The 14994-nt window shown below is 34.7% G+C and overlaps 1 protein-coding gene across 1 annotated transcript in view; it reads left to right on the forward strand.

Annotated features, from left to right (window-relative positions):
- Positions 1 to 14994, forward strand: part of LOC147071817 (uncharacterized) — a 101353-nt gene that overhangs the window by 1091 nt on the left and 85268 nt on the right. The window contains exon 3 of the mRNA XM_085946649.1: positions 343 to 742. Coding sequence (XP_085802775.1) covers positions 343 to 742 — 400 coding nt within the window. The remainder of the gene's footprint in view (positions 1 to 342; positions 743 to 14994) is intronic.

The following is a 14994-nucleotide window of genomic DNA, read 5'->3' on the forward strand; positions in this document are numbered from 1 at the left end:
GTCTCAAATTGCGCTTCGTATTTTTCTGGTTTGGTATTTAGGTAGGTAAAGACTTTGTCTTAAAAAAAAAATTTTGGTAATGCTATATTCTGTAAAATACAGATGGCAGAATAGTTACCGTAATAATTACGTCATATTGTTTTTAACAGAATTCGAAACTATATAACGAAAATAAAAATTGAGAAAAGTAGGCTTTATATAATAAATTTATTGCAATATTTTTTTTTATAATTAGCATAGAGATTCTTTACGGAATATTTATTTTTTGATTTTACATATACCTTGTGACAGGAAAACATGAAAAAAGTAACAGAAATTAAAAATGTGTTTTTTTTCTTGCAGCAAGAAGAAAACAATAATGTCCCACAGTCGGAAATGGATAACCAACAAACCACCATGATGCTACTCTCAAACAACCAACAAATGATACAAATGCAAAACAACCAGTTGAATTGTCAGAGGCTGCAAAATCTGCAAAGCACAGCGTCAGCCATTTTAAGAAATTCATTTCAATATCCCCCCATTAGTTGTCAAAATGGCCAAGGAAAATATAATAACATTGCATCTGCGAATCCTTTACTCGCTGAAAAATTAGCAGCGACATCTAATGGTATTAAACAAGAACCACTTTCTAACGATTATGGTTCAAGTATGGGATATGAAAGTGCGGCTGTTATGCAGAGAATTGGAGATATCAAAAATTCACCGAAGGGGCAAGGCCACGAAAATGGTGGAGGAAAAGGTCAGTCAAAGCTCATTTTAATTTAATCAAAACATAAAATTGAATTTTTCATTATTTTTCAGATATTATTTTAAAGGAATTTCGATTACATTTTGCCATCTGTGTATTAATAAAAAAATGATTTTTAAAAGTAAGACTATTAAAAAGTAGATGTCGCAGTGTGATACAATAAATTACGATACGTTTTGTATATTTTTATTTTTTTAATTTGTTACAAAAAACATTGCAAACGTTAATATACGACTAAAACCCAGCACTCTGACCATTGCTATATTTTTAAAATTACATTTAACTGTAAAATCGATTTTTTTCTCTGTCACCATAATAATAAAATTATTATATGATTTGAGTTTCCTGGAGTACTGCCATCTGTATTTCATAGAATATAGCATTTCAAGTGTTTCCTAAAAAATGGTGCAATAAGTAAATAATAGATTGATAGCAGTTTCACAAACCAACATGAATTTCACGTATCCAATTGCTGGTTTTTTATACAATTGTATGACATTCTTGTAGTACGATAGTATTTTGTCTATTTATTTTTATCATTTCTTAGTCGAATGATATATAAATATGAAAATATGTAAATATTTTTGAAGCTTCTCATTTAAATAAAACATTTGTCAAATATCGTATAGATGTCACTGATGGACAACAGCTCAATATAATAATAATATTTGGTTTTACAATAATTTAGTCATTTAGTGGATGGTCAGATATGCACGTATATCACACTTAAATTCATAATAGTATCTACATACATAACAAAATAAGATGATTTTTTTTTTTTTTTTTTTAACAAATTTCTACCCAACAATAAATAGTATTCTTAAATTATTTCAGGTAGCTCACAGGTATCTAACTGCGTTTATCTATTTTTTTGTGTCAAAGTTATTTTTATTACATTTTTAAACCAGTCATAATATTATATAGTGGCAAAAAAGTTTAGAATACAATGACTCTAAAATGCCCTGAAGGTGACATTAGTTAGTAATTCTGTCAATAGGTTCGGTAACCCACCGAAAACATAATAATATCGTCGATCAAAAATACCATATTTATTATCCACTAAACCTAAACCTATCCATAGTGTCGGATATTTATTTTGTTAAAATGTTTATGGTTTGTTGACTTTATTGTTCCAATAAAGATACTTTGAAATTGCCAATCTGCTTTCGGCAATTTTTAGAGACACCCATTATTTTAATTATTATTTGATAAAAAATGTTACATGGCATTTTTTACATTTATTTATTTTAATTGCTTACATAATTACGTCAGAATTTATGACGTGTTTTTTGGCTATTCCTGTACAATAATAAACAGCATCAATCGATTGAGGATACTAGAAATCAATATTAATTTCATACCACTCAAAAATTGTGTTCATATTTTCTTGATAATTGGCACAAGTTCTTTTAAAACCTAGGAAAGTGATACATGTAGTAGGAATTTATTGTTTTTATTGTGGGGGTCCTCAACACCAGTCAGTGCCTCGGTCCCTCAAGTCCCCCGCCACTGTACTTAATTGATACGGGTTTAATTGATTTTTAAAAACTAACCACTACCATCCGCGATTTGTATTCTTGGTTCAATGTAAACAAATAGTATGTATGACTAAGAAAGTTTAGTTCGCACTATTCATATTGGATCTTCATAGCCTACCTCCACCCTGCGCCAGGGTAAACTGAACATAATAACATTTGAACCAACATAAACATTTTCACACACACACACACACACACACACAACTAAATTGTTTTCTAAAAGTACCATGCCATCACCTTCAGAGCCAATTCAATTTATGTGATGACTGATGATGTTATGTATTGTTTGATCAATCGAAGTTGTCATTGCCCAATTTTATACATTAAAAAAAATAAAGTTAACACTATTATAGTGTTGCCAGCTAATTAGGTAATGATTTAAAAGTAGGTTTGTAAAATGACAAATGTAACAGAATATGGACTACAGACACTACGTGAAGTGACCGCATCGTCTGTTTCATGGAAAGCTCATACTGCTCTCAAAAGTTGTAATATTTGTATTCGTTCCTTCATTCGCCGCCCTTGGTTATGTGCCGTCCCTATGCAACATATGACTTGCTTACCCCCACGTGACGCCAATGTTTGCATTTCTATTGGTTTTATTATCTACAATTAAATTCTAGGTGCGTACTTAGGTACCAAACCAAACGAACAGGAAATAATAGATAACAATTAACGATATCTAAGTAAGACGAACTCACGATGGCTGAGCGGCTAAAGCGTCGGCCTATAACGTCGTGGGACCCAGATTCGAATCCTGGGTCTGGCAAATACACATATTGTTTTTCAATTTGTGTTTGAGTCAAAGTATGGACCTAGTAGGTTGGGCAAGTGGGTAACATCCATTTCTCGTAAAAACAAAAATCTGTTAATACAAACCTGCACTCTATGGAGGCCCATATGATCTTACTAGGATCAAACATGGTCAAAAAAAACAAAGTAATACGAAAAAATACTGGTAAGCACTATAGGTACTTGGTACTGTAGAAATAGCTTCACAACCACATCCAGCAAATTGTTATTCAATCATTCATTCATGTTGGTTATACCTAATTGACTTTATCAACTTAATATTATAATATGTATGAACTTTTACATTATTTAATACTAAGTTATCACACTGTGTAATATCAAAACAATAATAATAAATAGTAACATTAATTTGTTGTATGCAAACATCAACATGCAGTACCCAAGTGTTTGCATCTTTCTGACGTCTTTTCCTTATTCTTGCTTTCCTCTGAGTAGATAGATAGGTACCTAAAATTTATTAGTTGCGTGCGTTTAAAATTAGCAGCGAGTTGATTTTAACGACTTAGGTCAACTTTGATTGGCCGCACTGTACTTAGCATCTATTCGCGAAGTTGCATCGGTGTTGGTTTATTAGATGCTCTATGCAGCTGGATGCATGAGTGTCTGTTGCAGTTTTGCATACAGCGATCTCGAAAGTAGGAATTATATAAAATCAATATACAATATACCTACCTAATACCGCAAATCTCGTTTTAGATTTCGTGGACTCGTTCAATTCATTGAATTAAATGAATATTGAAATTTTGTGTTGAAGATACTCTACCACTCTATTGTCGGTAATAGTCATTTTCTTATTCTGTCCGTTATTTTTATTTTACTAAAGTGAGTGAGTCTATTAATTTATCAACCATGCAATTTTATTTCTACATATAGATAAGTAATATCTCTACTTATTTATCTTCTATATTGTCATACAAAGCTGTCGAGATTCTTGGTGACAAGTAATTTTACGGTGAATAAAATCTCTACCGAAACCAACTTCATCTTTGACCGCTCTCTCCATTTCCTCTCGACGTTTCTACTTTCAGATAGAAGAACGCAGTATCCTGATATTGTTTCAAATATGATTAGAACCACACTGTAAACTGTCGTATACTAGTGTAAAATCCGTTAACTCTGAGGGATACCACATCGGTAAACGGTATACCTCAGCAATCCTCGTGGTCCTCATGGCACCATATCAGGGTTGCGTGTTCGAGTCTCGCTAATGTCACAGTACCTACATACCTATTTGTGATTTTCTCAAGCTTATGTGTTTCTATGATTGTTTCACTGCTACTACTAGGTACATTACTGTATTTGGGTGTAGTCTTCTGTTGTAGCGTTGCAATATATAAAAATACTTATTTTTCGTAGTTACTGCCACCTTTTGCAGGCCTACTCGTAGATTAGTAAATAAACTTGTAGAGAAATTAAGAGGTCATTCTTTAAAAACTGCTAGAAAATAGCATATTTTATAATTATGTATGCAATTATGATGTTATTATATCTAAGTAGGCACCGCCTATGCTACGGTCATAATCATGTCCCCCACATCCTGAAGCGGGCCCCCTAACCTATCGCTAAGGTTAAGGGCAGTGTAATGTTCTTAGTGCTTTCCTAATGATATTCCGCGTAACTCCAGGGTTTCGTGTAAAATAAAGGTATTCCGTGTATTTTTTGCGATGTTTGGTATTTTTTAATAAATCCGTTGGAATTGTCGGCATTCAACATCATATTATGGAGCACTTATCGCGACCCCCTTTCGTGATAGCGAAGTGTCATGTAACCGCCATGTTGGATAAATGGTCATTTTTATTACTAAGAAAAACACACTAAAAGTAATATAAAATAAAATTCTACTCGTTCAATAGGCGATTTTTTTTACTATTAGAGCAAATTTGTGGTGTGTGTTTATATCAGTTAACTGATTGACCTGCCACGCTGGGCCCCTCCTAATCCCAGGCCCCCAGGCTACAGCCCTGTCAACCCCCCTTGTGGGAGCCATGGCCATAATAAATATCCGAATCTGGAAGATACTGTATCCAAGGACAGCGCGCGGAATAGATTTATGGTAGACCAATCCAAGTCTCGCGTCAGGCTATTGATCTGAGAATGGTGATCTTAATTAGGCATCATCATATTTTTTTCATGTATCTTTTGACGTTAATTCCGGTCTACCAATGCTGTGATTCATCACCTTCCCTTACTCACTACTAGAAAATTCATTGCGACCGTTTCAAATATTTCAAACACTCCTAGGACGACTTTTGCTAGGACCTGTATAACCAAGTCTTGTATCGCGATCTGCAGTAGAGGTCGTCCCGCGCAGTGCTTTGAACCTGCTCCGCTTCCTCGCGAGACCGCGGCCCTTCAAGGACAGCCACTTCCGCCGCACCATTATTATTGCAGGGATTCCAAGAGGAGGTCCGCAAATCGGGTGGATGTTTTGCCAGCACTGCCCTGTTGACACGGGAGCGCTTTCTGTGGTTAGAAGATAACCAGAAAAGCTCTTCGTTTTGAAAGTATTATCACCTGCTGCAAATTAAATATCCAAATAAATACGATTAGGAAAAGTCAAAGTAGGACCTATATATAAAAAAATACTCCTATGTGGCCTTTATTTTATTACTCATTACTTGAGTTGGAATTTGGAATTTGAATTGGATTACCCAGGAAACTTATTCATTGTGAGAATCAAAAGCTCAAATTGTTTGGCTACATCTTTCGAGTTGGCAAATGCACGGGCAAATCGGCGGGGGAAACCAGGAAGAAGCCGCATTTCTTGGATATAGATTCTGCACCAGTGTTTTAACCAAAGGGCCATAGTCTTTCAGCCATAATAAATAACAGAACGATCTTCATTTAGGTGACAGAGTCGTTCTTACTCTGTCTTTATTAACCCATTCGTGTTTGGCGAAATGATTTGAGTTGACGCATTCGATTTGTCAAAAGATTTACAAAGGAACCTCGAGCAAGCTAAAACGAGCTATACAATTTCTCACAAACTGGGAATAAAATAATATTACCCAATGCAAAAAAAATCCAATAGAACCTAACTACTTAAACAGATCCAACTAACATTATTATGTCTCATCACTGCACCTTCAATAATATTTGAATGGGGAAGATATTATACATTATTATTTCTACTTTACCTAGTACCTAGTAGTAATTAGTGGTTGAAATTCGAATTTTTTATTTTATATTTTGTCGTTGGGGACCCCAAAATCAGTCAGTGCCAAGTCACTAAAACCTCCACTGATAACTTACTAGCAATGGCAATTATTACATGCGTTATTATGTACAATTTCGTTTCGATAATGTTTTACTTTATTGACACATTATTAATATGTAGAAACGATAAAGCCTAACTACAGACCTACACAGTCCTATACAGTACCTCCTGTACACTTTTCCGGAAATAAATTATACCTTTGTTCGATTGTATTCGTTTTCTTTTACACAAATACACGTGCACAAACATTTATTTGAAACTCGTGTCTTCATGTCTGAAAATATTGCTATTAAATTAAACGTTGTTTGGACAGTCCTAATCGTAAAAAATGCGAATTAATCAGATTAGCACTTTAGGAAACGATATGTCACTACTTCCGGGAAAAAGAATTGTTTTACTTGCATTGTTTATAATAATATGTAAGTCACCAGGCTTGACAGGTAGATAGATTACAATAATTTAATGGAAACGATATTTGTTTATATAATATAAATGTAATATGCCCTTAGCGATTTTTATCTGCTACTAAGCTACCCAATACTATAATAATTATACTTATATAAACCAAGTGACGTTTACAGGAAACTAAGATAGGTAATTGTATTATAGTTTTGCATTTTATAAATTTTGTAGCTGTACAGTCCGGGTGTGACGATGGTGTTTGCTTCTAAACTTTATAGAAATAACTTGGATTTATAATAGTTTCCCTATTTAAATTAAAGGGTTTCATTCATAACTGAATTTTTAATTAGGTATATTACGCTTGTTGATCTGTACAATATATAGACAATAACACATTTTACATTTACTACCTATTTGAAAATTTATAAATCATATTGTATGTTATTGTTGGTACCTAGCTATGCACAATTTGAGACAGATTACACGAGGAAACTGCTAAAATAGTCAATAAAAAATAATTTTGCCAAACCGTGTCTTGTAATAATAATATTATTTCTCTCGAGTTGGGGACCTCCGCATTTATTAACATTGCCATTATTTTATGTAATGCTATTATTTGTAGTTAGTTATCTATTTGTTAGTTGTTAGGTTATGTCGTTTCGGTCGCGTGATCTCGTCCCTCTGTCGGCCGCATTAGGAGGCCATGGTCAAATCGAAATGGTGGCGCGTAGTGTTGCCATCGTGTCGCCATTTTTGCTCGACGCAAGAAAATAATGCACTGCAAACATAGTGCAGTTAGGTACTATTACGAGCAGCACTTTTTTGCGACGTCTATTTCGGACACACGCAACGATCGCAGTAATTATTATTGAATTTGTCTGCTTCTCAGGAAAATAAAGAAATTAAAATGTCGTTAGATGATTTTTTATCACATATTTTTTTATATTATAGATTGAATAGGTATTGAATATAACATACATATAGGTGGATTAATATAATCTAATAGATTGGTTTTCGGATTGGCAACTCCGGAATCCCGAATCGCACGATTTGTTAATTCAGAAATTTAGACAGTAGCAGGAATCCCGTAATATCAAATTTAGCTTTGAAAGGATTATAAATTCTAATATAATTTCTATAACAAAAAGAAAATTATTAATTTAATTGTTAATCAATATTTATCATTGTGAAATCTATTATTTTATCATTTTCGTCATTTTATGATACAAAATGTGATATTGAAGGGAAATTTTACAATCGGCAATTGAAGAAAGCTTAATATACGAGCGGAAAAGTCAGTCCAGCACATTTATTCTATACACAAGACTGCCATTGGCAGCAATCGAGGGTAGTTTTGTATCGAAGTATTAGCACTTATTGTAACAATTACTATAAATTAGTTGTAATTGTTAGTTTAGGTAAAATTAGTTGTAATTAACAGCACCTCTTTTGGGTGTGCTAAATTTTAAAGCGAGATGAACAGTTTTGACGGCTAACTTATTGTGACAATTATAATACTTCGATACAAACATGTGAAAAACTACCCTCGATAGCTGCCGATAGCAGTCTTGTGTATTGTATAGATGTGCTAGTTTGAATTTTCCGCTCGGTTATTAAGCTTTCTTCAGCTGCCGATTGTAAAATTTCCCTTCAATGTCACATTGGATTGCAATCTCTAATAGCTGTTTGCGTTCCTGTCACGTCATGTTTCTTATATTTTTGGTTTCAAATTTATTTAGTCTTCTATTACTCACTGTGGTATTCAAGACCAGGTGCGGACACCGAAAAGCACGTCCACTGACTTCCACATTTACCCCGCCTACTACCTACTTATCGCTTCTCGGCGCTTCAACCGCAGAATATAGCACTTTTCCGTGTCCATTCCCATACCCAGACACTCCAGACTTTGAGTCTAACAATGAACACCTGGCCTCCAGGTTCATCTGAGGGAGTTTACCTACGAGGTATTACGAGATGTCGAGGCCACAAGTGGTTATAGAATGCACATGGAAAGGTTGCAATAATTCGTTGGTAAAGTATCCGTAGTTATAGCTGCATGCCAGGTCTTTATAGGTGTAATCAGCATGTGAAGTGTCTGGGTATGGGGAATGTACACAGATAATGGTCTGCGGTTAAAGAGACAACAAGGTATAATTACTAGGCGGAGTAAATACGGAGTAACTCAGTTGCGGCACCTGCTAGATTTTGACAACCTACTAATCAACAATAAATTATTGTTAATATTTTTCCAAATGAACCTCCTATAACAATATGTTCCTGTGTGAGCGCCTGCGCCTTGCTCAACAGTGATGTGATATTCTACAAAGTTAATCATTAAATTATTGTATTATAAAAGCGTTGATAATGTTATATTGTAATTGAACGATAAGATATCAATTGTGTAGCTAAACATTATGTAATGTCAGTAATGTCAGTAATAGTTAATCATAATACAGATAGACATTGTGTTCTACATAATAATAATAATAATAATGCAATATGAAATTCAGTGATGTTTGTTAGGTATGTACTTATAAGATGCATTTGCGTAGGTTTGCAGTGTTGTGTGCATCTAAAACCGGGCGATGCAGCTCGCAACAGGAAAACACTCTGCCAGCATGCATTTTTGCAAAGCCAAAAATAATATTATTACCTCTTGCATTCTTCTTTCTTGGTTCGAATATTACATGATAAGACTTAGCTGTTTTTATGCGAATATCGTTTATCACTTTAATCATCATCAGCCTGAATCTATCCACTGCTGGATGAAGGCCTCTTCAAGCTGCTTCCACTTTTTTCGGTCCTGTGCGTAGCGTTGCCACGTACTTTTCCGCAGAACTTTATCATTTCATCGATCCAGCGGCCTCTAGCTAGTCTACATTGCGGACGTTTTTTTACCTCTTGGATACCACTGGATGACTACATTTGTCCAACGATTGTCTCTTCTTCGAGTTATGTGTCCAGCCCATCTCCATTTGAGGCTTTTAATGAACTCTAATTACATCGTAACCCCTTGTCTTCTTCCTTATCCACTCATTCCTCTTTTTGTCCTTTCGTGTTATGCCCAGCATGCACCTCTCCATACCACGTTGTGCTACTGTAATTTTCTGGATCTCTCTTTTACTTAGCGTCCATGTTACACACGCATATGTGATTACGGGAAGCACACACTGGTTGAACTTTGTTATCGAACATGTTAGCTTGTTCGATGATTACACTGGGCGACTTTACAGGCAGATTATAAATTCGCCAACAAACAGCTCGTAAAGAAGCTCAATGTAATTGAGGCTTTAGGCACAGTGGGAGGTCACTTTTAAAGACATTATTCAGCGGCCAAAAGTCTTTAATATACGACCATAATTATATTATTATTTCCGATACAAAATTTCACGGTGAAGTGTGATACGGCGAACTGCATACGAGCACATTTCCGAACACTTATTTTAACTTTAAATTATTTACATTGTTTGTAGATTATAATTTAAGCTTTTTTAACAGCGGGGTGCAATTGTGGAAGTATCAAGGGACATAAACTTTAGTTGTAATATCGGCTTCGGATTCGCGGTAGAATTCGCCTACCGTCCAATGTTGGTATTTATTTTTAATTCTTAACGCGTTGTTGTTGTTATATTATTATAATCGTATATTTCTGCATAGTGTGCCATCATCGTATTTGGGTCAGTGGTCTGCTACAGCCGGACGAAAAACGTGGGCGTAGGCAGGACATACGATTTTATCCAACTGACTAAAGTCAAGACGTGTGACACCTTTGCTGCAATACTGTCACAAAAGTGGCAATGCTTAGATATACATATGACAATATCAATATGCCTATTGAAAAAATCTCTTTAAAAGAATTTTTAGATATAAATGTAGTAATAATTATGTATCTAAGCAAAATTATGAAGCTGGTTTGAATTGAGTACGTACCTGAGTGCATGTCAGTGGCGAAAGGTGGAGGTAGGCTGTTAAGATCCGCTATAAATAAAATATTTATTTTGTTTACCCAATACTTGGGCATCTGATCTTGAGACATTCCCAGTGGGTCTATTTTATACTTATCGACTACTAAGATGATAAAGTTTTATTATTAATATTATCAACTTAGGGTAGGTTTGTATCAAAGTATTAGCACTTATTGTAACAATTACAATACGTTGGTTGTAATTATTGTTACATTAAGTGCTAATACTTAGATACAAAGCTACCCTAAGTTTGATAATATTTATCACTTTATCACCTTAGCGGTCGATAAGTATAGAATAGACCCACTGGTGTAAAAAACTGCTAATGCTTTACTTACATCCAAACACAGGGTCTCGTGATACGCTTGGTTGTGATGCGTGCGGATTGGTTTGGTTGGAGGATACTATTAAGAGCATACTTCAGTGAAACGGCAAATAATTTTCAACTATAGGTGCGACGAAATTTCGGACTCGCTGGCAATCCGAGAGCGAAAGTTGAGCTGTAAACACGTCAATTTGTTTCGTGATGGCGACGGGGGTATTAATTCTTAAATCGTGTAAAGATGACTAAAATACCTTACCCATTTACTTGAAAAAGAAAACATGTCAATGAATATATTATTATTGTTACTAACAGAACAATAAACAGAACAATAAACAGAACATTAAATGGACGCATGTTTAATTTTTATGACAAATTATATTTCGTTCGGAATGCGTCATTTACACAATCCGCGCATCGCCTAGTCACGATCTTTTTAGACCGTGCCCCAGCTGAGGTATAATAAATAGCCTTAAGTAGTAGTCATTCATCGATTGCAGATATGCCCATCTTATTTTGAGCATTTCTATAACGTGTAATATGTATATTTTAACATAGGTATGTTTTATGTTAAAATGTTTGAAATTGTAATTTTGAAGACGAAGATAATAACGAACAACGTTGAGATTCTTAAATCATTCATCAATCACTATTCTAGAAAGATATATGTGAGGAAGTAATTGTATTTTTAAACCGCTCGTTCGTCACATTATTTTTAATTTTACGATGTGTCACTATTGCAAATCGGGAGCGATTCGGACGATCAGATCGGCCGGGAAAAGATCGAAACGATTTTTGTTAAGTGGGCTTGGCGCATTCGCGATAAATTACGATTAAGTAAAATACTATATGTCCGAGAATAAATAAATCGAATGCAGGCCACCGGAATCTCGGCGGAAATCTAAATCCAACGGTTTCGAATATGTATATCAAGGATAAGCGAGGCGCCATTTTGGAAAATAGGGCGCCATCTGCTTTCCTTTTTTATTCGAGCGTTTGGTAGCGCGAAAAGTGTTTTGTTTTTTTTCTACCGTATTATTTTGATCAACATGAATATTAAACTAGTAAAGTTTTTCCAATTCACAATTATTGTCTGTACTAATTGTATTATGTAGAAATAATACAGCCGAACTTGGTTATTACGAGGAAGATGGGACCGACTGGATTTTCTCGTTATAAGCATTACTCGCTATCTATAAGGCTATACTTCAGCTGGGGCACGGTCTACAACGATCGTGACTACGCGACGCGAAGAAATTTGCAAATGACGCGTGCAGAACAAAACATAATTGGTCATAAAAAGTCAACATGCGTCCATTTAATGTTATGTTTACTGTTCTATTACTAATAATAATAATATATTCATTGACATGTTTTCTTTTTCAAGTAAATGGGTAACGTTTTTTAGTCATCTTTACACGATTTAAGAATCAATTCCTCCGCCGCCATCACAAAACAAATTGACGTGTTCACAGCTCGACTTTCGCTCTCCGATTGCCAGCCAGTCCGAAATTTCGTCGCACCTATAGTTGAAAATTATTTGCCGTTTCACTGAAGTACCGTCTTAACATACAACATAAAAAAATCTGAAAACCATCGTAAAAATCCCCGAAACAAGCATGGCATTCATAAACTACAAAAGAAGTGGTTTATTGTAATGAAGTGCTGAGGCGTCGGCGCTGGTAGGTACCTAGGTACTGAATTCACAAAACTTGGATTTTTACATGCAAGTTCAACCATATGCGTGGATACTTTTTCAGTGTTGTCGGCGAAAACACCAATTAGGTCTAGTGTCATAAACGTAATCCGGTCCCGGCGGCATCGGTCTAGTTAACTGCCCGGTCGGATTTTATTGGTTAGGGTCGAAAATGTTGTTTTTAAACGATCGACACATGAACAGTTTTGCTCGGTATACCCGAGAAGTAGCTTGTTATAAAAGTGAATAAATGTATGGAGAAAATCATAAGCTAAAATAAAATGTCAACGAATGTTTCCTCATTACCTGCGAGATCTCGCTATTTCCGTGATCGTAATAACCAAGTTCGACTGTAATAACTTGAGCACATTCGCATAACTTGTTTGTACGATTGATTGAAGATTTTTAGAAGAACACATAAAATAAGAGGTAGGTACATGCGCAAATCTAATGAAGCACATAATGAAATAAAACATTCTCAAAAATGCTTACAATTATAAATTCTAATGTGGAAATCCATTTGTAGTCCGATCTTGAATGGGAAGCCCTCCGCTGTAAACGGATGTACATATCAGATATCTGATTTGACAACAACATTTCATTTTCTCGGGGCGCTAGAGTCACAGACCACGGCTGCATACAAACATCATTCTTTCGTTAGAAAATAAATTGTATGTATGTATTTAATAAGTACCTACGGATGAATATACTTGAACAATTTAATCTACATACATTGCAATAAAGGTGATTATTGCAAATCTGTATTCCTATGTTTACAGCATTATTGTCATATTCTGCTAACGCGTCTGCAGTTGTTGCAGATGCAGTTGAAAAATGATTTCCACCTCGTCGCAATAAGGATGATTATTGAGTTTATGTCTTTGGTATATTCTGCTAAGTAGGTACACGTCTTTAGTATTGAGCTTATGTATGCAGGGAGTAGCCTGGTATACGTCCATGGGCTCAGCGGAAAAATATGTACCTATATAGGTATTGCTTGACACTTTCGGGGTTATATGTTATCATGTTAGGTTTTTCGATTGCAACGTTGTATTTTTTTGTTCCTTCTATCCTCCTTGTTCTCTGTTTAATTTATTGTGAAAATTGACCTAATTGGTTGAGGAAGTGGCTGTCATCCATTTCTCGTAAAAACAGAATCTGTTAATACAAACCCCCACTCTGTGGAGGCCCGTATGATCTTATTAGGATCGGACATGGTCAAAAGAAAATAAAGAAAGAAGAAAATTGACTAACGAGATAGGAAAGAATGAGGAATGGGCACGTTGTGTCAACCCAAAAACCTAATATGTACAATGCATTTCTAATAAATTATGTGTTATTAGGTTAGAGATAGTTTAATACATTCATTGGCTTAATATATTTATATCTAATTATTTATTGTTATGATAACTTAGCAACCATAAATTGTTAAAATACATACAGGTACCAACGAAAAGCCGATGAGAACAGATGGTACCATGAAGTAGCTATCATAATAAAAATAATATTACGCAGTGTATGCATGTATGCATCCCTACATGCTATGAACACAACACGTGTTTCAACTTAAAATTCTTTCAATGATCTTACTAAATTCATAAAGAGCTAAGCACGTATAAAAACAAAACAGTAAACTATTGAGAAATGCCAATTTCGTAGCAAAATTTCGTAAAAAAACAAAAGGAAATAAATCAGCAATTCGAGATGTTATTAAATATTATTTATGTTGGTGTTATATCGAATGATATTTATTCAGATCAGATGAAAGCTGTCTTATTATTACTAGTAGGTGCAATTTTATTTTTATTGAACTGGTCTATTTTTAGCTTTTATTTTATATTTTTGAGTAGGTAAAGGATTACAGGAGCTGTGTCGGTTTATCATTTAGATATAAATTAAATAACATAAAGATAAACCTTCACTTTAATCAAATATGTTGAAAAGACATTCTGTTGAAATGAAACCTAAACATAAAATACACAAAAGTGAAGCAAAAAGACAATATGCTAACTCTTAAATGAGAGAGCTTTTAGCGATGGTGCCCATAGAACGCGTCGAGCGGGCGAAGTCGGCGTATTCATAACCATAATGACACGTCTCTTGCCGCGCATTACCCTTCACCTATGTAATAAGCGGCCCAAGCGGCACAAAATAATTATTATTACAGCGAATCTCATAACAAAGCAATAAAAATATTATATTATTTCGGGGCTTGTAATTAATATTTACGAGGACATTATTCAACCAGCGAAATATAGGACATGCAATAAAATTAAACAATGAGTTCTCT

Source organism: Rhyacophila brunnea, unplaced genomic scaffold (assembly GCF_057557595.1).
Source record: "Rhyacophila brunnea isolate RB1 unplaced genomic scaffold, BYU_Rbru_1.0 scaffold_2, whole genome shotgun sequence".
NCBI classification, from domain to species: Eukaryota; Metazoa; Arthropoda; class Insecta; order Trichoptera; family Rhyacophilidae; genus Rhyacophila; species Rhyacophila brunnea.